At 49.4% G+C, this 23,502-nt stretch overlaps 1 protein-coding gene across 20 annotated transcripts in view; it reads right to left on the minus strand.

Annotated features, from left to right (window-relative positions):
- Positions 1–23,502, minus strand: part of MSI2 (musashi RNA binding protein 2) — a 391,805-nt gene that overhangs the window by 348,763 nt on the left and 19,540 nt on the right. The window contains exon 1 of one of the 20 annotated variants that reach the window (XM_077852572.1): positions 7,612–7,729. The exons of the other annotated variants lie outside the window; for them this stretch is intronic. Within the exon in view, the coding sequence (XP_077708698.1) occupies positions 7,612–7,701 (90 nt within the window). The 5' untranslated portion in view covers positions 7,702–7,729. Of the gene's footprint in view, positions 1–7,611; positions 7,730–23,502 lie in introns of those variants that run through there. 20 annotated transcript variants of the gene reach the window in all.

A 23,502-nucleotide genomic window follows, 5' to 3' on the forward strand; every position in this document is an offset into this window, starting at 1 on the left:
CCGGGTGCTACCCTGCATGACACCCATTACCCTACGAGGAAACTATTGCTTACACCCTAGGTATTTTACATTCCCGTATCTCACAAAAGTGCGTAAGCTTCTTCAAGACAGGAACTAGGATCTTCCTCCTCCAAGAGCCCATCCCATTAGGAACTCGATAAATCAGCATGCTGACAGGCATGCTGACTGTGTCATAAAGAACAAGCTGCTGAATCCACGTTCGTTTTAGGTGTTTTTTTTTTTTTTTTTTTTTTAGATTTTATTTATTTAAAAGAGAGAGCACAGATGGGAGAGGGTTAGAGGGAGAAGCAGACTCCCTACCGAGTGGAGAGCCTCATGTAGGGCTTGATTCTGGGACTCCAGAATCATGACCTGAGTCAAAGGCAAATGCCCCAAGTCTTTTTCTTATACGATAATAATGCAAGAGCTTCTACACAAAATCTACTGATGTGATTTTTCCCAGTTTCCTCCTAGACCTTGTCAACAGCACAGGTAAGATTTATAAACATAGCTGTGTTCATAATATAAACATGATAATATAAACATAATATAAACAGTAGCCTCTGATATCCCCCCCCCCCCCCTTAACACCATGTCTCTCAACAGGCTTTCACTTGGGACTGGAAGTCTATATTTTGTCCTGCAATTCTCCTCATGGGGTTACTAGAACAACCAACCCAGCATATGTTGACTTGTGCAATTCCATTCTTTCATAACAGAACATTTTTTTTTCCATAGGCAGCTTCTCTTCCCCAGGTGTTAAAGCAGATTTTCTTTCTCATTTTCCAGAACATCAAAGGTCTATTTTCACATGAAAGCACTCATCTGAACATCTGCCCTCCCCTAGAAGACTTACCCATGGCAAGATCCTTCCTGGCCAACAGGTCCCTAGTATGCATTTGGGACCCACCCTGTGAATACTCAACTCCTGTACCCCAGCAGTTGCTGCCCAACCCTTCATAGACCTCTGACCTTCCCCCTTGCCTGCCCAAGAGACTCCACCCCAGGGGAGTCTGGTCCCTCTTCTCTCTTCTATCCACACACAAGTACATTACTTCTTCTTCTCTCATCTCCCTCACTAGAGAGCAAGCCAATTACCACCACGGTCCCTGATGTTTGCCTGGGACTACCCCCAGGGCCTCCTGAAAGCCACTCCCTTGCCCAGGATCTGCTGCCACCAAACAATCCAGTGATTGGGCTGGACTCTTCTTTATTTGCCAATTTACATGAAAAAGAACAACATGCTCCCATCAAGCAAGGAAAAGGCTGCCTGTCTTTCAGGAGTTTTTCATAAAAGGGTCAACAAGACTGGGCATCCACTGAGTTCCCCAACATAATACAAAGAACCCAAGAAAAGCATCACAAGCTAACAGATCCTCCCCCAAATTCTCCCCCTAAATGAAACGAATCCATCTGATTCTGTCCCAAGGCAGGAAAACAGCATTAGAGAAGACAAGTCCTACCAAAGCAACGGGTTTTATAGCACTAAGAAGTATGTTTTAGTGTCCCCACTCCTTTCCCTAAGAAAACAAGCATGCTGTTCAACCTCATTATTGATTGGGGAAATGCAAATTAAAACCACAACAAGATACCACAAGATTGGCAAAAATTGAGTCTGATAATACCAACTGTTGGTGAGAATACAGAGCACTGACAGTGGTACAAAGCTGCCAAAGGAGGCAGGGTGGAATGCCTGCCTGGGTGGCTCAGTTGGTTAAGCGTCTGGCTTTTGCTCAGGTTGTGATCTCAGGGTCCTGGGATGGAGCCCCACTTCTGGCTCCACGCTCAGCGGGGAATCTGCTTCTTCTGCCTCTGCCTCTCCCCACAATTCATGCTCATGATCTCTCAAATAAAGGACTAAAATCTTAAGCAATGCTGCCAAAGGGGGATCTTTAGAACACAATTTCTAGTAAACTAAAGTTATACATATCCCAACTCAGCAGGTCTACTCCTACAAGTGTATTCTGGGAACTCTGGCATACATACACCAGGAGATGTGTACAAGCATATGCACAGCAACATGGAGTGAACAAAAAAAAACGCCATCAAGAATTCAAATGTCCAATAAGAGAAATGAGGGGCACCTGGGTGGCTCAGTCAGCTAAGCATCTGCTTTCAGCTCAGGTCATGATCCCATGATCCCAGGACCCTGGGATTGAGCCCCAAGTTGGAGCCTGCTTCTCCCTCTCTCCCCATGCTCTTGTTCTCTCTCTCTTTTAAATAAATATTTTAAAAATAAATAAAAAGAGGAAAGAATGATGACCCATTGCTACAGCAAACCTATCCAGCGTGCAAATGGACCACAGCTGTATGCATCAACAGGCACGAACACACAGACATCCAGCTGAATAAAACAAGGTATCCTTATACAGGCGGAAAGCAGGTACAGTTATCTGTGGTAGGTGGCTGGGGGGGCTTAAAATTGGGAAGACACACGCAGGAAGGGTGTGAGCTACTGGAAATATTCCACTTCCCAGCCATGTGGTGAGCATGTGGCTATTTGTTTTATTGTTGTCCATACTTCACGCATGCATTTCACATTTGTGTATATAAGCAATATTTTAGATGGGGGGAGGGAGGGAGGGAAAACCAACTACACTCAGATTAAATGCCTCTCCTCTCCCTACCACCATTTCCCCTCTGGGACCTCTCATTCTCTCTAAAGGAATGTGTTTGTTAAGGGCTCTCAGTACTTACTACCACCCTTTTCCCTCGAGTGAAGTCACAATTCTATCAAGGAGATGCAAAACCAAAAGAGAAAAGAATCTATTCATTCTGCAAAATCTACTCTAGAAAAATCCCTGCATCCACAGGGCATTGCTAAGTGGGTGGTGCTAACCACCTGGACAGTGGTTCCACAATTTCTCCTTACAAGGATCCCCACCCCTGGGCACTCCACACTTCTCTTCCAGAGAAGAACCAGGACTTCCCAAGACTTCTTCAGACCCAGCAGGTCAGAGATGGACTCTTTCCCCTGCTCCATGAGCACGACATCGTGCACGCCAGCTCTCAGAGCTTCCTTCAACAAGCTTCTCTCACAGAGCACTGCCAGTGGAAAACAGGTTCCCTCATCAAGAACCCCTTCGGGTCCTGGGATCCAGTCCTGCATCGGGCTCCCCTCGGAGAGCCTGCTTCTCCCTGTGCCTATGTCTCTGCCTCTCTGTGTCTGTCATGAATAAATAAATAAAATCTTTTTAAAAAGAAAGAAAGAAAGAAACCCTTCAAAGAGCTCACCCTCTTAACATCAACAAACTCCTTGTTGTTTTATTCTCAATTCACCCTTCTCCTTGGCAAAACTTCTCTGCATCACTATCATCCCCTCTGCTCCAGGAAGCCCCAAAGCGACTGGTGGCCAATTGTCCCCCCTCACACACACACCTCTCGTCATTTTCTTGAACGGCCAAGAATCAACCCCTACTTCTTAACATCCCTGGTGCCACCCACGACACAAGCAATCCAGGATCTGGTTTGTACTCTTTCATTTCCCAAATCACCCTCCCAGCGCCTGTCACCATTCTAGCTCCTGAAATTCTAATGCCCTATCTGCTCCAGGAAGCTGATCCCAGATACTGAGCAAATACACCTCTCTCCCAGGAAAAACAAGGCTGTATCATAAACCACTCCCACACCTACGTGCACCTTCTCATCTGAGCACACACTATGCGTTCTCAATCAAATCACCTGATTGAATACAGTAACAATAACAGTAATAATACAAACCTGCTGTATGTTTACAGTGTGCCTAGCAACGGCGCTGGTCGAAATGGCAGTAAAGCAAAAAGGGAGAGAGGGTGCCCAAAGGCACAGTCACACAAAGGGATTTTTGTTAACTGAAAAAAGTAGACGGCAGAGTGATATGTATAACAGAATCTCATATTTGGAAACCATAATACAGATTAGTAGTTTACACAGAAAAAAAAGTACAAGAAAACGTATGCTAATTCATTAACAGCGGTAGAGAGGGAGGAAGCCCACGGGGAACTTTTACTTTGGATGCTATAAATTCTCTAACATTTCATTTTTTTATGAGGAATATGCATTATTTATGTCATGGAGAAACTGTTAAAAATAAATTTTAAAAGAAAGAGAGCAAGATGAAATTCCAACTCTCAGGAAGCTTCCAATCTGGCTGCTAAACTAAAAGTGAACACATGCGGCGGGCGGGGGGTGGGGGGGTAAGTGAAGAAGGCAACATAAACAATCCAATCATAGGCTCCTTCCAGGAGAAGGACAGGGTATCGCAGGATAACAGTTGTCCTGTCCGTGTCAGGCAGTGGATGCCAAGTGGAATGAGAAGGACAGATCAGCTGGCCACAAGTTTCCAGAAGGGTGTGCAGGCAGGGAGGCATCTGCCATGGGGTTCGATGGAGAAAGGTGGGGATGGACGGCATGAAAAGAGGGACAAGCCAGGAGTGAGGGGCTCCCTGGGTACCTTTAGGTCTTCGTTTGCCAGTTTCCAAAACAGTAATGGAGGAATCTGCCCTCCCTCCAGGCAGATATCTGAATGCATCTGAGACAAATATAGCCCCAACCAAGCCAAAAGGAATACCCTCAATATACCTTCTCTTTAGAACTTACTATTCTGAAATAATTTTAGAAGGACAGAAGAAATGCAAAGATAAACTATCCCCCCTTTACCCTTCACCCAACTTCCCCTAACGTTACTATCTTACATCAACCACGCCACCTCTATCAAACTAAGAAGTCAACTTTGATTCAATACTATTAACTATAGACATTTTTTGGATTTCACCAATTTTTCCACTGATATCCTTCTAGTCTAGGATCCAATCTAGGATACCACGTTGCATTTGATATGACTTGTTTCGAAACAAGCAAATGTTTTATGATTATTTATTCTCTCTTGGTAAGAAAATGTCCTGGCACTCAGGGCGAAGACTTAGCCCTTCTCACCATCAAAGAAAGCAATCTTTGACACGATCTGCCAGCCTCCAAAGGGAACAGAATTTGATCTACAGTGAGATTAAAACCCAGACAATGACCAAACCTCTTAACCCTCCATAAGCAGCCACAACCCTGGCCTCTCTCCACGGCAACTAACTGGTATTTAAAAGTAATTTATGTTAATTGCAATCGGGCATATATGAACATTACAAAGCAAGCTGGCTTCAAACAAAAGGGCTCGAGAGGAGCCTAACAAAAAATTAATTTTGTAAAAGACCTATTTCTTATTCCAACTTGTTTTTAAATATATGTTCTGAGTCACACCCCATTAACCGTCTCAATTTATTAATAATCTCAGGGCAACCGACTATCTCAGATCATGCAAAGATGAAATCTTGCATAAAAAAAGAAAATGAAATATCTACACACAAACATTAAGCAGGTAGTCAGCTGTGATGACCAGAGAGGAGGATGATTATTTTTTAACCAGAATTTGCGGTAGGGCAAAAAAGAGGAAGGTACACAAACCAGTAACTCAAACTTTGAAAATTTTTCTCCTCTGAGCATGAGATTGTTTTAGAAACAACCAGTTCAAAGAAAGTTCTTTGGAATTCCACCTTCCTCTCCCCATAAGAGAGGTTTGTGATGGGCAAGGGCCCCCATCTTCTCAAAGACCCTTCTTTTAGCGGAGGAAATGACAGTGCTGTTTTGGCATTTTAGAGCAAGAACAAATACTTTAGCTATAAAATCCACTTTGTAGATTGAATCAGCAAGACAGCTGTTTATACAGAAACCCTTCCTCTCTCCCTCCGAGCCCCTTAGTGATTCATATCAGTAATAAAACACTGGCTGGAACAAAGAAAAACAGAGTTTGAAAAAGAGAGAGGCACCCACCGCACACCCCAGCATCTGAATACCAACTTTCCTCTGAACGAAGCCTGTGCAACATACAGAGTCTCCCCATAGTAGACCAACTTTTTGTTGCAGAGCCAGAAACTGGGTTCTTATTTGTGTAAAACGCCCAGTGGGTGTGACACAATTCATCTTTGATATGCCCCAGACTTTGAAGTCTGCTCTCTTTCTAGCCACGGGGAACCTGGATGAGTCATCGGTACCCTTCTCTCTCCCTTCCTCTCTCACCAGGAGCAGGACCACCAAATTAATCCCCCCCCACAACCCCAGTGACACAGGCTCCAAGAGGGAAGGACAGGAAGGCACATGACCATCCCTCAAGGGAAACAAAACCCCAAGAACCCTGTTTGCCCTGGAGGGTGAGCACTTTCCCCCACTGTAATTCTTTCCTGTTCCCCCCACCCAGGCCCAAGTCAAATATCACTTCCTCTGCGAAGCCTGCTGCCACTGTCCCCAACACAGACTACCCCCCACGACCACTAGGAGGGCCTGTAACACCTGTAGCATCCTTCTAACTGTTGATTTAGCACCTACGCCTGTCAGTGACCTGCCTTCCTGAACAGACTGCACCCTGCAGAGCAGAGGAGGCCCCTCACACCATGCCCTGCACCCAACCCAGAGCAGGGGATCAACAAATGTTTGTTCAGTGAATGAACACAACTCAACTACCCCCAGAAACCACATTACTCAATGCTAATCACCACTAGCTGCATGAATAATGAATGAAGAAATGAACCAACAAGTATCTCCTTGTTAGCCAAGTTGCCAAGTCCTTCGGGAGCACAAAGAACGGATCCACTGGCTTGTGGCTGTGATCTGAAGGTTCAAAGACAAGATGACTCCGTCTTGAAGGGGGTGTGCGAGAGGCAGGGGTGGGGGTGGGGGAGCCACTCCCATCCTGCAGCTGGCAGTGCCATGAGACTTTACCAGGAAAGTTCACTTCCCCGTGGTGAGGAGCCCCCTGGGGCTGGTCTTCCTGCGGCACACTCAGGAGAACCAACCAAGTCACCCAAGGACAGACTCAACTTCATCTTCTCCCATAATACCCACGCCGACAGGGCAACGCCTCCACTTGCTCATCTGCCACAGCCTCCTGCACCTGCCAGTACTTAAACCCCAAAGCCAGATGCTCAAACAGCACCCAACTGGAGTGCTGTATCAGAGCAAACAGCCAGGCAAGATTTATGATAATGGGAGCACCGGATCTCTTCCCACTCACTGGAATAAAAAGGTCAGACGAATACTCGATTTGGTGCTGGTCAGAGCTGGATGCTCCCAAGTCTGGGATTCAGTCTACTTGTCAAAAATAAACAAGCCCACCTTGGGAAGCCTTCATTTGGGTCATCGGAGGGCCTGTCTACTCTCCAATCCCACACCCCTGGGGAGAGGCAGAACCAGAGACGTACAAACGTACAAACACACTTGAGAGAGACAGGGGAACTTTGTTCAGCTTCTCTGAACGATCCTCAAAAAAGGTTAACATGGATCACCTATCCATCTACGACACCCGACATCCCATATTCCTTAAAAAAAAAAAAAAAAGAACAGAAACACTAATTACATATTCACAGGATGTACTATATACCCCTGGGGGGGGGGGGGTGCGATCAGATACTTAAGCCTTTTCTAATTCTGCAAATAATCAAGTAATGTCATGGTAGAGTCAAGCACCATCCAGGCCTGAGAGGGGGAGGGGAGGTGGGGGTAAGAGGGCTAGAGGTGGAAGGGAGGGCTTCACAGTCTAGGAGCTCACAGCAGCCCCACAGAGTGAGGAACCCCAAACTCGGCACATACCTCTTGGTGGTTCCATATTCCACGCCAGTAGCAGGATGTGTCATGTGAAGGTCCATCCAAAGGTAAGGCCCTGGGTCTCTGGCTCCCCATCCTCAGCTGGGCCCCCGGCTCCAGAGCAAATACCACTCCAGATTCACTGAGGAGTGACTGTGAAAACCACTGGCACTCAAGACTGCTGACCAAGTAGATGGATCTTTTTGTTTCAACCTTGTTGAACATAAGCAGTAAATTGCTCAAACATCTTCAGTTTTGCAATAGAGGTCCTCCACAGAGAAAACAAAATCTTACGTTTTGGTTTGAAAGATCAGCTCATTGCTCAAAAGGATCTCATTCTGAAACCTTTGGTCCCAGGAATAATGATCTCTCCTTCACTTGTTTCAGAAGTCAAGGTTTTTCTATAATGGGTTTTCTTAAAATGGGGCACATCTGTGAGAGGGAAGGTCCTTTCTCAGAGTTTCAGGGTCCATGTGCCCTTCCTTCGGCTCCCTAAAGTCTGAAGGCCCTAAGACAGTTTACAGAAAGGTTGCAGGAGCTCTTCCATCCTTCCTGGCCCCAACACTCTTTGTGGAATAACCCATTTGATCCCTAGGGAACCCTGAAGCTGCTGCTCCAGGTGGCATCTCTGGGGGACCTGCTTACAGTCCCAGACACCAGGGACCTCAGCAGCTGGGGATCCCAGGGGAGGGCCCCCCCCACCTCTGTTCTAACAAGCACCAGGGGAAGTTCTTACACCAGTACTGGCTCAGCCCTGTTTCATCCTCCCTTCAGGTACTCCCACCCCACACACCTGGAGTTAGTAGGTCTCAGACACATGGAGGTACTTAGCCCTCACCCCATTTCCATACTAACTGGCTCCTTCTCTCATAAAGGCCCTGCCCTCTCAGCTATCTGGTCTCCCTCGATCCCCACAATGCTGCCAAGACTTTTCTTTCTAAGTCGTGAAGCTGGTCCTGCTGGTCACTAGCCATAATTCCAGAACTGCCTGCAGGTACAGACTCTGTATCTTGGCTTGAAATGCAAAATCCTTCCTGCTTTTGCCCCTAAATCATTGTCCAGCCTCCTGTCCCACTCAAACCCTGATGCCACCAACCTCCAGTCCCTTACCCCTGGGGCTGCCAACCCACTTCTCTGGCCTGCACTCATGGTACCCTCAAAAGTCTTCCCAGCCCTCAATGTCTCCCAACAAATGCACCTTCCCCATGAACTCATCCACCCCTGTATTCTCCTACTCTGCCTCGATCACAGCATTCTCCAGCCTTGAGGAGCGGGGCTGTTCAGCCTCTCTTTACATCTCTGTCTCCCCATCTCTAGCACAATGCTTAACCCATGGTAGGAGTGGGGGGTGGGCTCAGTCAGTGAACTTACCCACCCTCTCTTGTCCCTTAGTTGGAATGGGATGCTAATGAGGCCATGGTCATGAGTTCCATACCCCTTGGCAACTTTGCCCTTCACTTGCAGAAAGCCTGTTCCATGGCTAGCCACTTGACTGCTGGTCACAAGAAGGGTGAGGCCAGGGTGCACAGACAGCTCCACACAACCCTGTCCGAGTGCAGGGAAAACAACTCCAGTGTACACCCTGCTGATACCGGGTCAGGCATGTCACCTCCACACACAAGAAAACACAGCCCAGTCAGCCCATCTTTCGGCAGCCTGTGATGGTACTAAGCAGCATGTTTAGCTGTTATTTCAATAAGCCTTATTAAGACCCAATTTTCTTGGGTCTTCTTTCAGATTCTGCAGCATTAAAAGCCTCGCTGCTTAATTACATTAGGAGCACCTGTATATATTATGTGCAATAAATCAACTTTAATTTACCACCACACAAGGCTATTCATCTTCTCTGGGTTATTTATTGCTCAGTATTATTGGTGCTGAATTGTATCCTCTCCACTGTAAGAAAGAACAGTTGGGGTAAGAAAAGCCAAAGCTGTATTTCAGAATGCTCCGGGATTCTGATCACACATGTACACAGCAAAAAGGAAAGAAAGAAACATATAAGCGAGCCTTGGCAATCTGCTCCTTGCTATTTTCCTAAAACACTCCCCAAACATTTTGATGTTTTCTTTTACACGCGTGCACACACACACATACCAGTTCCCCACTGAAACAACACAACCTGCAAAACAGGCCCGCTGCTCTCGCCGGCAAAGTGAGAGCCGGGGGTGGGACGCTAACCTAGCCAGAATCGGGGATGTGCTGTGAGCTGGGGCAGGCCGTCCCCCCTGGCCCCACAGCTGCCGGGGCTGGCCCAGGCCTCGGGCGTACGGCTCAGGCAGGACCTGGCCAGGGTAAAGGCCAGCAGCTTGCCACCATGCATACCCATCATGCCCAGCAGGGCCCAGAGCAGGTGGCCTGTGTCCAGACCATCTGAAATGAAGAAGGACACTGTGATGACGTGGCGAATCCTCATTCCTTGAGGATCTGAGAAATGCTGCCTTTCCCAAAGTTCTCTGCAGACCCTTGCATTGGCACCACCTGAGGTGTGAAATGCAGGTTCCTGGGCCCCCTCCACTGAGACCCTGACCTCCACATGTCCAGGGAAGGGCCCGTGTGATTTTTCTGCAGAATGAAGCATAAGGACCACTGCCATTAAACCAGGGAAGCAAAGCGAACCATCCATTCCAGAACAATGTAACTACTAACAATCTAAGAGTGACTACCTCACTCCCTGCTGAGCTCTCCACTCGGCCTTTTAGTCCCATTAATTCTCCACAACCACCCAAAAGTAGGTACTATGACCCTCATCCCCATTTTACAGACGAGGCAACTGAGGCACAGGGGGATTATATACTTAGCCCAGCATCCTTCTCTATACATGGCCAGGCAGTCGAGTCCCTTCATGTGTACTCCCAGCCGCTAGGCTATCCTGCCTCTCCAAGCCCGTGTTTTTTGTTCTGAAGGGACGGAAGGTGAAAGTCACTGAGATATCACGGGCCCCACCTCCAGCCCATAAAGCCATCTGGTTCCCCCAAGTTTAAGATCTAAAGCTACTGCTTGGCAACTTGCTAGCAACCCTCGGTCTTGTCTCTAAGCTCCCCATTGACCAGATGACGCAAGCCTCTCACTCACTCACTGACCAAAACTAGAAAACAAGATCCTGGTGCACTGTGCCGACCGGCTGCCTTCCCGCAGCGTGGGAGCCAGACCCCTGGAAACTGAACCAACAGCACTAAATACTTCCCGGCCCTCTTCCCTCTCACCAAGGCAGCCGTGATGGGGTTTATGGCACACAACCGACTTTTTTACAAGCACAGCAACCCCATGCGACTTCCACTGGATAATTTGCCTTTAATCAGAGTTGAGGAAAAGCCCCGGCCCATCGATCTCATCAGGCAGCCCCTCCCAGGCTCCTCTTAACGGAAGACAGAGAAGGAATAAAGGGGCAGAGAGGACAGCAGAGTCCTGGCGAGCAAGACTTTTTTTCCCCCAACTGAATTCATTTCAAATAAAACTCTGTTTTGTGTGCGCAGAGGAACCCGTTCCTCTGAGCATCTCCGACCCCGTGCGTGCAGAGGAGAGGGCAGATGAGACTCTCCTACCGGAGGCTGGAAACAAGGGAGCACGGGGAGCCCCAAAGCAAGAGGAAGCTGCCCTCACGCAGTGCTCTGCAGAGAGGCTGGCCCAGGGAAATATCCCTCCCTGTCCTTTCACTTGGCCGCAGAGAGGACTGCAGGGGCCATGGCCCGGCCCAGGCGACTTCTCTGGGTGCCTTCCAGCTCTTGAAGTCCATGAATATTTCATTGTCCAGGTTCCAACCCACGCCAAACGGAACCTCTGAACACACACAAGCCCTTCCCCTTCCTCTTGTACAGAAGCCACCTGCGAGGCTGCACCAATGATTCTCGACCAGAGGGGACTGTACACCCCAGGAGACATTTTTAGTGGTCACATCTGGGGAGAGGGCGCCTCTGGCATCCAGTGAGTAGAAGCCAGGCACGCTGTTAAACATCTTCCAATACGCAGAACACACCCCACCGCTCCCCTCTCCTCCACCTCCAGAAACAAAGAATTCTCTGGCCCAAGATGTCAACAGTGCCAAGGTCCAGGAACCCTAGGCTAATTACTGACGGTAATTAAATGTTCACATTCACACAATCTTCCCACGGCCTCTGCCCCTTGCACCACCATCCCTTCTACCACCCCCACTAAATCAAGCAGGAGTCAGACACCAGCCCAGCACGACCTGCGATCTGTAGCCAGAGCCCTAGCCTCCCTCAGTGGCTGGAGCAAGCTGAGAAAAGGAGGGTGGCTCAGAAGCTGGGGCTGTCTCAGATTGACTAGGAGGTGAACCCAGACCCATAGGGGGTGGGGATGTGGGAAGATTCTGCGGAGAAGAGAGGAGGGTAGGGCCTGGAAGCCTCAACTATGCTGTGGCCCCTTGGTCCAAAGCAGCAGAATTAACAGACTAGTGTTAAGTCTGACACCCGCACAACCTCCAGCTTTCCCCAGCTACTGCTGGATCCACCCCAACTGAACAACTGGCACTATACTGAATGCCAGGCATTGTACTAGGTGCTCTACAGAAGGGGTACCTGTCCCCGTAGCCACCAAGCAAGCCTTAATATCCTCATTTTACACAGGACCTACATGTGGCCCAAAGAGGTTCTGTAACTTGGCCAAGTGACACAGCCAGGATTCTATCCCAGAACTGTCTTCAAGAACAGACCCTATCCACCACACCACATTGCCTCTCTTCTCCCAAACATCCCACCACAAAGGGATGGAGAAATAAAAAAAGAGGATGCCCCAAATCCCCTGGGCTCCTCTACTGCTCCTGGTACCACCCTGGGCCAGCCCTACTGCCGTTACCAAAAGGGAAAAACCTGATTGCCTCTGTCTCAACTATAGGGTCCCTTTAGAAAGATGGCCCAGCACCATCCTCCAGTCCTCTGCCACAAGGCACTGTCAGCAGGGCCTCTCTGACCAGACCAGGGGCGAGCACAGGACTGCTTTCACTCACAACCCACTAAAACCTACATCCTGCCTCCCCAAGGCAGGGCCTGCAGAGAGAACCCATTTGACTGCCTTTAACTCACAAAAGGGGTGCTCAGAACTTGGGGTGGTCACGAGTACCACTGGGTGATTCCAATGAGTCATAGAAAGGGCTTTCTGATGCCTCAGGTAAGAGAGAGGCCTCAGAAGCCTGGTGAACCTCTTACATGAGCTAAAGCTCCCAACTGAATTTGGATGCCCAAAGCAAAGCAGAATATCAAACACCAAACACAAACCAACCATGACTGGAGAGAAGCATGCAGCCAACCAAGTCACAGGAGAACCAGCCCTCAAGGCATGGGGACACAGGATCCGAATTAGGACTGGACCATACACACTGGTGGCCTTCCCTCCAAAGACCACCCCTGACATGTTCTCCCTCGCTTTACCTCCCCAAGGCTGGCCACAGAAGATTTGTAGAAGAGATGAAAAGTCAACAAGTCATATGGTACCCACACTCAGGTACACAGGGGCCTCCAAGTTCACTCACTTCCAAGACACTCAGGGTGGCCCCCACAGGGCTGGGTGTCCATGGAAGGAAGTGATCTGTGCTTCCTTTGGACTGCGCTGATTTCCCACATTCACCCTGGAAGAACGTACTTTGGGGGCTCCTCATGACATCGTAGGAAAAGGTCTTATTATAAAGATTTAGAAAAAAAAAAAAAAGAGCTCTCTGAGACCACTAATTTGCAGAGGACCATAGAGATCATAAACATGGAGCAAATGGGGTTGCCAGGTTTTTTTGTTTGTTTACTTCCCAATGCCAAGAGAAATGCTGCTTCCTAAAAATCCCCACACTTTCTCTGCAGGCCAGCCCTCTCTTGGCCTCCGCTTTGTCCCTGGGGCATCTCGTTCTAACGTGTAAGGCCCTGCACTTCACATCCGCCTAGCCCTACCTTGGCATTTTAATGAGTGGCTAGTGGTATCTCCTCCCAACGTTGCCTGCTTTCTACTAGAACACACCTTTCCTAATTCTGTTTGTTCACTAAAAAAAAAGAAAAGATTAAAAAAAAAAAAAAGGCAGGTTTACGGCGAGGTCATTTTGCCCTAGGAAAAGAACAAATTAAGTTGAGGCCGCAGTGGGCTGGGGAATCCACTCTCCCTCAGACAAGCGACCTTGGGAAAGGTCACCAGCAGCCCCTTGTTCCAGGAGCCCGGATACCAGTGGTGTGGTCACCTCTGAGAGCACAGCTAGCAACAGTGGCATGCCAAACTCTTTTATGGGGTACCTCTTAAACACTCCAGAAATCCATCCAGTTCCCTGCAGAACTCGGAAAACAAAAGTGCTCTCAGCAGGAGGGGGAAGCCAGGACTCGATTATGAGCAATTAGTGAGTCAATGATTCTCAGAGACACTGATTTAGGCCAGCAGTTCTTATTAGCGACCCTCGAGGAACATGCAAGGGCGCACAGCTTCAAGGAGGGGAGGCCAAAACATCGCCAAAACCCACCTTCGGAGTTGTCACCCTCAGACCCTCGAAGTCTGTGCTTGGCCTTTAAAGAAAAATCTTTTGTAGTTTGTTTCCTTCATGCCAAAAAAACAAGTGAAATTACAGCCACCGGTTCTGTTGGCCAACATGAAATCACTCTCTCAAAATCCTGGAAACGGGACAAGGAGTTAGGTATCGGTCAAAAGAGAGAGAGAAAGAAAGAAAGAAAGAAAAGCAAGGGAGGGAGGGAGGGAAAGAAGCCGACGGCTCAGATAAGCAGGGTGACCCTCTCCTTGCCCTCATCAGGGAGGCAGGGACAGAAACCAGATTGGGTCCCCACTCCCATGGCACCCACGCAGGATGGAAAGGTATTGATTCCTGTGACAAAAAGTATCCTGCAGTATTTTTTATTTTTTATTTTTTTTACTATCACCCCTCACCCCTCCAGACACCTGTTCAGGAAGTCAGAACGACACAGCAGAAAGTGCTCGGAGCCTTGGTAACCAACGGGCAACAAGAAAAGGAAACATTTCTAAAAATATAATGATGCTTGCTGGGAAAAGAGGGTTCCGTTTACGCAGAAATTCGCAGGAATACCTCTTTGGGGAGATGTTCCTGTAACTGTCTCAAAACGCTCAGTTCTATACCACAGAATTCAAAACAACTATTGAGAACACAGCAGCTTCCCAGACACAACTGGGGGTGCCGCCACCCCGCCCTGTCTTCCACAACCGACTTTCTGCAAAGGTGGCTCACAGGGCATCGGCCAGGCACATGCCCCCGCCACCTGGGCCTCCATCCTGCAAAGGGCCAGACTGCTCTCCTTTGTCCTCATGCACGAGTTACTAGGGGCAAGCACGGGGGTCCAGGGGAGGCTGTAAAGATACCACCAGCCCCCTACAAGGGCCCTGCAAACTTCTCCATTCCTTCAGTTTTAGCCCATTTGCTAATCTATTCACTCTAAGCAGTTGGAAGAAAACCGAAAAAGAAAACAAAACCAGGCTTTCTTCCTGGGGGGGTGGAGGGGGAACGGGTATCCTTGAACCCAGAGAACTCCCCCTCACTAGATACTCCCCTGAATGTTTGCTGCTCCCTAACCTTGAAGACAGAGCATGTCTACAGCCCCTCTATGCTTGCCTCCGACAATCACGTTGAAGAACCCTTATCTGAAAGGACGAGTCCCAGCTCAGGGATGCAAACCATTTTGTAAAAGTTGGAAAGAAGAAAGTTCTGAGAAATCCAAGCTAATCTATGCACAGAAACCTCCCTTCCTCCTCAGGCTTCTAGAAAGATGAAGGCAAAGGCAAATCCAAAAACTGATTGCTCCTCAGTTAGGTAGCTTCCACAAATTGTTACCAATTTGCCTCAAGATAAAAAAGGCAGTTTTAATTCTAGCTCACTGGGAGGACGGGAGCCGGACCCATCTGAACCGGTCTTCTCTCCCCCACAGAAGCTGCTGGCTGGGCTCAGCTCAGGCCTCCCTCAACCCCTCCATAAGGGAAGATGGCACCACTGAGTCCCACGCTTCTCATCACTATAGCAACCAAAAACACCCGGACCGACCCTAAACCAGGATAAACAGGAACCCCAAACAAAAACTTTCTTCTTCTCAATAGCGTCTTTTACAATATTCTAATTAAGCACTTTCTTAAAAAATTGGGGTCAGCGTGTTTTACGTGTGATTATGGTCAAACCATACCCACTGCCTCCTCCTTCCAGCCTTACCCCCAGTCACTTAAAGAAAAAAAAAAATTTTTCGAGATTTCAAAGCCAGCTGTGGCTGTGCAGCTGTAGGCAACAAACCTGGCAAGAAACCGAACACACACACACACACACACACACACACCCCTAAAACACATATATAGAGTACATGGGTTTATTTTTTGTTTGGAGTGAGAGACAGGGGAGTACCCATTCCGGGCCAGCAGCTGGACTGCGAACACAGCCTGAAGGACACTGCAGCGAAGGCCACCTAGGACCCTCCCTGGCCAGGAATCACCAGGACAACCGCGCCCAGGGGAGGGCCGGTTGGAGCCCCGCTGAGCACTTGTGCTAAGAAGAAAAAATTCGACGAGGATGAAGACACTGATGCTCAATACTCGGACATGGCTCAACTCCGCAGGCCCCTTTTTAGAATTATAAAGGAAAATAAAATCCGGGGCCTTGCTGATCCAGAATATCAGAGCAATGGGATTCCCTGTTGAGAGCCTCCCCTAACACACTTTCATCACCCAAAGTTGGCTATTTTTGTTGGCACCGTGTCCCTTTAAAGATTGTTTACAAATACAGAGCAATCGATATTTCCTAACTCAAGGGGATCCTGAACAGAAACAGAGTCCTGCTGGGCACGACAGGAATGCTCCCAGTGTGGCCCCACCAACCTGCCACCTCTGCAGGAAGCCTGGGGGGTGAGCGGGAAAGCACCCCCAGAGACCATGCTTCCAGGGCCGCCACAAGCGTCCTCCACCCTTTACACATTGTGCACCAATTCTGCTGGCTCTGAAGCCAAATTTTCTTTTTCTTAAAAGATTTTATTTGCTAGTGAGAGAGAGAGAGAGAGAACGAATAAGGGGAGGGGTGGAGGGAGAGGGAAAAGCAGACTCCCTGCTGAGCAGGGAACCGAATGTGGGGCTCAATCCCAGGACCCTGGGATCATGACCTGAGTCAAAGCAGATGCTTAACCCACTGAGCCACCCATGTGCCCCTGCCAAATTTTCTCTTCCTATCCTTTATTGGGGCCTGGACTGAGGCCTTTTGTTGTTGCTGTTGTATATTATCATTTCAGGATTTTTTTTTTTTTTGGTTGGGTTGCGCGGGGGGGGGGGGGGGGGGGGAGGGGGGGGAGGGGATATTTGGAAGAGGCTATTTCTTTCCTTTCTTCCTTTCCTTCTGTTTTATCTAAATACATTTTCACATGCGCTTTCCATGGCTTAAGGCTTGGCATCCATCTCAAACACATCTATAATGGACCAGGAGCCAAAATCTGTTTCTGATTATCACAAACAAATCAAGGTCCCCTGAAGCTGAGGGGGTAGAAGCAGGGAGAACCAGATATGGGCCTCTTGAAAGGGTCAGGGACACAAACCGACTTCTGGGTTCTGCCCACAGAGGAAGCACGGCAGCCCCAGGGGCTGCCGTTACTGGCTGACCCCACTCGGCCTTTGCTTATAAACTTCCCAGCCACTCACTTTGGAGAGTTTACATGTGGGGCCTCCACACCTAGAGGAACAGTGCTTTCTGAGAAATCCTGGTGACTTTGAAAGGAAAAAAAGAGGAGAGTGCAGATGGACACATGAGCTCCGTCTACCCCCGCCCCAAAACGGCAAGCCCCCACACAGAGAACACAGCTGCAGGAAGATGAAAAACATTTTATTGTTTAAAGAGTAGCAGAGGGTTTCTGGACATGGGCAATTTAAAATTAAATACCACTCTGTCACAGCCGTTAGCAGTTAAAGGTGAACGCGTTACTTTCAAAGCAAAATCATCCCTGCCAGAAGGGCTGCCTTCCACTGAGGGACCCAGATGCCTCCTCCATTATTCAGACTTTAATAGCTGGCCACCCAACTGCCCGGGACGGCAAGCCTCTCCCATAGACATATTTTTCCAGGAGGGAAAAAAAAAAAAAAAAAAAGTCTTGCTCTCTCCCTCCCTCCACGGAGCATAAAGGAAACGCTTTAGAGAAAAGGAGTAATATCTTGCGGCTGAGGTAAAAGACTCAATTATAAAACCTTCAGAAGGGTTCTCAAGGAACATCTACCCACTGTGACAGCAACTTATGCAAAACCCAAAGTGGAGCTCAAATATTTCCCCTCTATCCGCCCCCTGCCTCCTCCCACCCCAGCAAAACACAAGACAGGAGGAGGGAGCTAGGAGATGGGGGAGAGGCTGCCATAAAAAATCGATTCTGAGGCCTGGCCGCTCATCTGACATAAAGCAACATCCCCCAGTCCTGAAAGACAAGCCGGCCACACACACGCTGCTTTATCACCTCAGCAAGAATTACGGCTCAGGAGGCCGGCACTAATTTTAGTATCAGATTTATTATGCAGCAGGGGGCAGGGATCTTCAGGCCCATCCCCTGTCTCTGTGCAGAACTCAACGGCCTCCAGGACGGCCCCTCCGAGGAGTAGCATGGCTAACGCATAGAAACTTCCAGACTCCTGATATCCGAGACTCCTTGGAAAACACGGGGCTGGCCCTCCGGGGTGCTTCCCAGTCCTTTCTGGGCATTCCTGAGAGCTCCCTCCAACTACAAGCTGGCCACGTACCTCCTACTGTGTGTTTGAAACAAAGTCACCCCAAGCAAAAGCATGCAATCCCAAGGTCACAAAGCCAGGGACACCAACATCGATTGAAACCGAGCCCAGGAGTGGCAACTCCTGTCTCCCTGCTTTGATCTCAAAGGAAATAAAGCCAGAGAAGTCAAAGCGCGGACAAACCATAAATGTTGACGGCCTCCGCCGGCCACTTGGGCCTGGCTCCATGGATCATCCGAGCAGAAGACAGACTCTCGGGGCTGTTTCATCTCAATCAGGCTTTTCCACTTCGGGTTCTGGGCATCCTTTGGTCTGCTCGTGGCCCCGGCTTCTGTTGAAGCTACCCTACGGAGCAGGTCTGTCACTGGGTAACTCTGGCGGTTTGTCAGTCATCCTGACCGCTTTACTCCAGAAGGTCCTTTTTACACAAAAGGCCTCACTGAGGCAGAACGGGCTCACCTTTGATTTGCTCACCTCTCACATATAAAAACAGCTCCGAGGCCTCTGCTGAGCACAGCTGTGCTGGGGGGGGGTGGTGGGGGGTGGACACTGAAATGCAGTCTGTTGAGAAATAAGCGTTTTTAAAAGCACTCTCTGGAAGGTGAGATCCTTGCTTGGGTTCTGCTCGAAGGAAGAGCTAAATGGAGCGGGCTGGAACGGAATTAGCCTCAGAGAACCCAGCCGTACCCTCCAAGTAGTGATACCAATTTGCCGGGAGCGAAGGGGAGAGGAAACTCAGAGCGATGTTTGCATTGCAAAGATAGAAACAATTCGCTCTGAATCATTTTCAGCCTTTGGAGTTCAATAGGGAAGTATTATTATCAACCCAGCAGATGAAAGGGTAAGAGAGGCCCAGGAGGACTCAGAATTGGCCGGGGTGGCACCGCAGGTAGCAGAAGTGCCAGGGCCAGAATCGATATTCCTCACTCATGCCAAGCTCTCTCTATAAAAGATCCATGCTTCATGGCCACGTGCGGCCTTGGTCCTCTGGACTGAACAGGACAGGTGACATTGGGACCATAAGGAAACGTGCATCGTTATATATTCCATAGGATGAGCACACACAGACTAGCAAATGCCAAGCCCCAGGAAGCCTGTCCTCCTATAACATGGCCATGTCCACTTCCAGGGTGTGTTACTGTGCAGTCTCGTGCCCAACTCAGCAGGCCAGATGCAGTGATGGCCACCCTAACTCAATAATGGGGGTCCATGGCCTAGAGCTATGGCCCCAAAGTAGTTTAGGAGGAAAAGACTAGAACTTTCATTTGTGTTTAGCTTTTTTTTTTAAAAAAAAAAAAAGATTTTATTTATTAACGAGACAGAGTATGAGAAAGAACACGAGCAGGGTGAAGGGTAGAGAGAGAAGCAGACTCCCCGCTGAGCAGGTAACCCAATGTGGGGCTCAATCCAGGACCCTGGGATCATGACCTGAGCTGAAAGCAGATGTTTAACAGACTGAGCCACCCAGGCACCCTGTGTTTAGCTTTTTTTCTCATCCTTTTTTATTTTTAATTATTTGTCTATGACTTAAAGTATGTAAACTTTTAACACAACAGCACGTGTACATCATTTGTAAGTATATAGGGTCTACCAATAGGGGTACATCATCAAGAATGTGCAGAATTCCCACCAGAGGTTTACATTTGACCTGAGTCAGGCCCATGTGTCTTGCCCATCTGCTGTGGGCACCAATGTTCCCAATTACAGCAAGGTCGGGGCAGGGGCTCTCTCTGCCTACACACACAAGCCGAACCTGCCTCTCACCTTTAGCACCTCCCATTCAGCTACCAAATCACCCAACTGCTGTGCTAATGTTCACAAACACACCTCTTTGGGTCCACTGGTCTCCACCTCCAAGAACTCAGCCAGACCACCCTCTTCCCTCATGCAAGTCACATACCAGTGCCCCCATCTCTGCCCAGGGTTCCCACATGCCCTCCTCCACGCAGACTGCCAGAGAGATCTTTACAAAATTCAAAACTGATAATTTCCCACCCCTTCCTGTGCTCTAAGTGGGCTCTCTACCTCCCGACCCCCTTAGAGGAAGAATAAAACCTGACCCCACACCCATGGCCCAGCCTAACCGCCCCGCTCCCCCTTCCTACCCTCTGCCCTCCAGCACATGAAATGCATGCACCCCGATCCTCCCTTCCTGAGGTCATGCTTCCATCTACCCTGCTAGCTCAGCCTCTACGTGCTTCTCAGAGAAGCCTTCCTGAAACCCTACAGCAGATCCGGTTTCTCCATTACACCCCCTGAAACTGCCTACACATTTTTGTAGCATTCAGTGTAATTGTACTCCAATAATGGATCCTGTGATAGGCTGTTTAATGAATGTGTCCCTGCCAGATGCAAATGCAGGGACACGGGATCGTGCTCACAGCTGGACCCCATTCCCCAGCTCTGGGCCTGGCTCAGGAGAGGGCTCCAGGCATTTGCTGTGTGGGGAGTGAATCAATCCTTCAGCCTGCCCTCCTCTGCACAGTATCTCTGGCCTATAAGGCACAATGTGCCACACACCCTCCACCAAAGCCAGGCTTCCTAACTGCTCCACATGTTCCTTGACTGGAGGCTCTTCCCACTCTCAAATTCAGCTCATGGGGGACCTCCTCCATGAGGCCTGCCCTGCTTGCTCCCTCCTCAGTGTCCCCTGTGTGTGGTATGGACACACAGCTGCTGTCCCCACACTAGTAGATGGCCTTGTTTAGACATTTACCTCCCTGGGAGTGGCCAGAGTGCAGGGCCAGCGGCTACCAGGGCCCAAGCAACTCTATTTGGCCAACACGTGGCCTGCTTTGTGCTCATTTGCAAGAACATCCTTCCTCCCGACCTGCAAGATGCTCTCCACCAGTCCCTCTTTCCAACCCCCTCCAAGGGAGTAATAATAGTCATACGACACCTCCTAGGGTTTTACAAACCTTCCACACCTACTCCAGCCTGCCCCCGAAAAGGAGCCTGACAAGCAGCTGAGGGGATGCAGCTGGCCACACTGAGCCAGTATCCACAGCTCCATGTGAGCGGCGGCCACCAAGAGCAGGGGCCTGCCTCCAGTCCAGCATCCCTGGTACACACAGAGGCATGAGAAGCAGGTGCCCATGACGACTCAGAACCTCCTCACCAAAGTGGGGGAGTACAGTGGGAGAGGAAGTGATCAAAACACAGGACTCTGTCTGCCAAACACACTTCAGAACACTCTGAAATCGCAAATGGCCTTTGATCAGTCAGTCCTGCCTCAGTCACGCAAAGCTCCTGTATTGCAGGCAGTACCAGACGTGGGTTTCCAAAAACGAATGTGCGTCTCCATGTCACTCGGCGACCGGCTCCCCTCTTCTCCCCCTTCTCCTTCTCCTGCAGTGAGAGGGCTAAGATGTCAGGCAAGGGCAGTCCCAAACCCGTGCCTGCAGCACTGTCTGGTGCGGAGTCAGGGACTGCAGGCCGGCCTACACCAGACTTCCCTCTGCTCCGCTGGGCTCACAAGCCAAGCAGAGAGCACCACTACCACAGATGCTCCACCATCCCAAGTTCCCGGCCAGGCAGGTCAGGCAGGCCTTGCTTCTTTGACCACAAATCTACCTCCGTGAGACGCTCCATCAGGATCAGAAAGTCAGGCTTTGCAGCTTAGCTGTTTTCTTGATGTGGCCCCTTCTGCTCCATGCCTTCACTTCTCAGGAATCTTCAGCCAGACCACTACATAGCTATAAGAGCAGCTCCCCATAGCACGAGCTAAGCATCTTTCTGGTGCTGTGATAAGCACTGTCTGAACACTGTGGCATGCGGTCATTGCCACGATCCTGTCAGGTAGATACTACTATCCTATTGTCCCACTTCACAGGTCAGGAAACTGAGGATTAGCAAAGTTAAGTGAACATCTTGAGCTCACAAAGAAATTGTCAGGCTAGAAATAAAACCCTAACATTGCCTGCCTCTTGAGCCCATTCTCTTAAACCCTAAGCACAGCTGATCCCCACTATATATTCCTTAATTCTCCTTCAGTCCACAAATGGGCATGCTGAAGCACAGAGCTGCAAGGCAACTGGCCTGAGGTCACATGCAGCTATTCGGCACTGAGCTAAGAACCAGAAGCCAGGTCTCTCCCACTACAGCCAGAACATTCACACCCACAGCATGTTCACACTCTCCGGCCCCGAGCACCCCATCTGAAAGAGAAGCAACCCCAACCCACAGGCCAAAGAAGAAAGAACCCCAATGTGACCCAGCCTAAGGAGAGCAGGTCACTTCCTCCCTCGGCCGCCTGTCTCCTAACTGTATGGAAGAGCTCGCTGACTCTCAGTGTCCTGGTCCTTTGCACCCCCACCCCCCCACCCCCCCACCCCCGAAAAGACCCACCCAGCACTGGAAAGCTTAGAAGCAGGGATCTTGAGCTTCAGCACAAACCAAAGCAACTCCCTGTCACCTGGCACCAAAGGGGGGACCGCCTCCGAGAAATCCAAGCACCATCCAATTTGGAAACTACGGAAATGAGTCATGCCTCTTTTTGGAAGCCAAAGAAGCACCTGCAGGGAAAGAAACTGAGGCAGAGCGCAGAAGCAGCCAGCCAGTCAAGGCTCCGGCCACCAGCCAGAAGGAGTAGACAAAGGCAGAACTTCCTTGGGCCCCAGATGCCCTGGCACACCCACTCGGCTCCTCCCTGAGGACCAGGGAGTGTCAGTCCCAGTTCTCTAGAAGTAGCCCCTCATCTCCTTTCTATTTACCCCTTTGGCTTTGAAACCCAGAAACTTTCACAAGGAGCAGGCACATGCGGAAAGGAGCCACCCTTGTCACCACGGCTGCAGCTCCCCTCATCAAGCAGGCGAGGTCTAAACTGGCTCCTAATTAATATTAACCCTCCAAATCAGAGTCATGCTCAGAAAACCCTGGATGAAGAGACACAGGGCGGGAGGGGAGTCTCCAATTTTCTTTTTACTTCATCTGGAAAATTAAGAGCACCGCTGATTTGAACAAGAAACCATCAAGGAAAGCAATCACAACTCCACACGGCCCGTAGCTCGATGGACTTGGGATGTGTAACCTGCCACTTTCATGAGATGAAATTAAAACGGCTGTGGCAAGAATAGCAATGATGGCATGGGTCTGTCCCTCCTCCTCCATCCTCAGAAAACACAAAAACCCCTGCAGAAGATTCTCCAGGAAATGGGGCAAGACATCCTCCTTGTTTGACAAAATAAGGCAGCGGAAAACTGGTCCAAGTTGCTA

The sequence above is a fragment of the Canis aureus genome, chromosome 16 (assembly GCF_053574225.1).
Source record: "Canis aureus isolate CA01 chromosome 16, VMU_Caureus_v.1.0, whole genome shotgun sequence".
NCBI classification, from domain to species: Eukaryota; Metazoa; Chordata; class Mammalia; order Carnivora; family Canidae; genus Canis; species Canis aureus.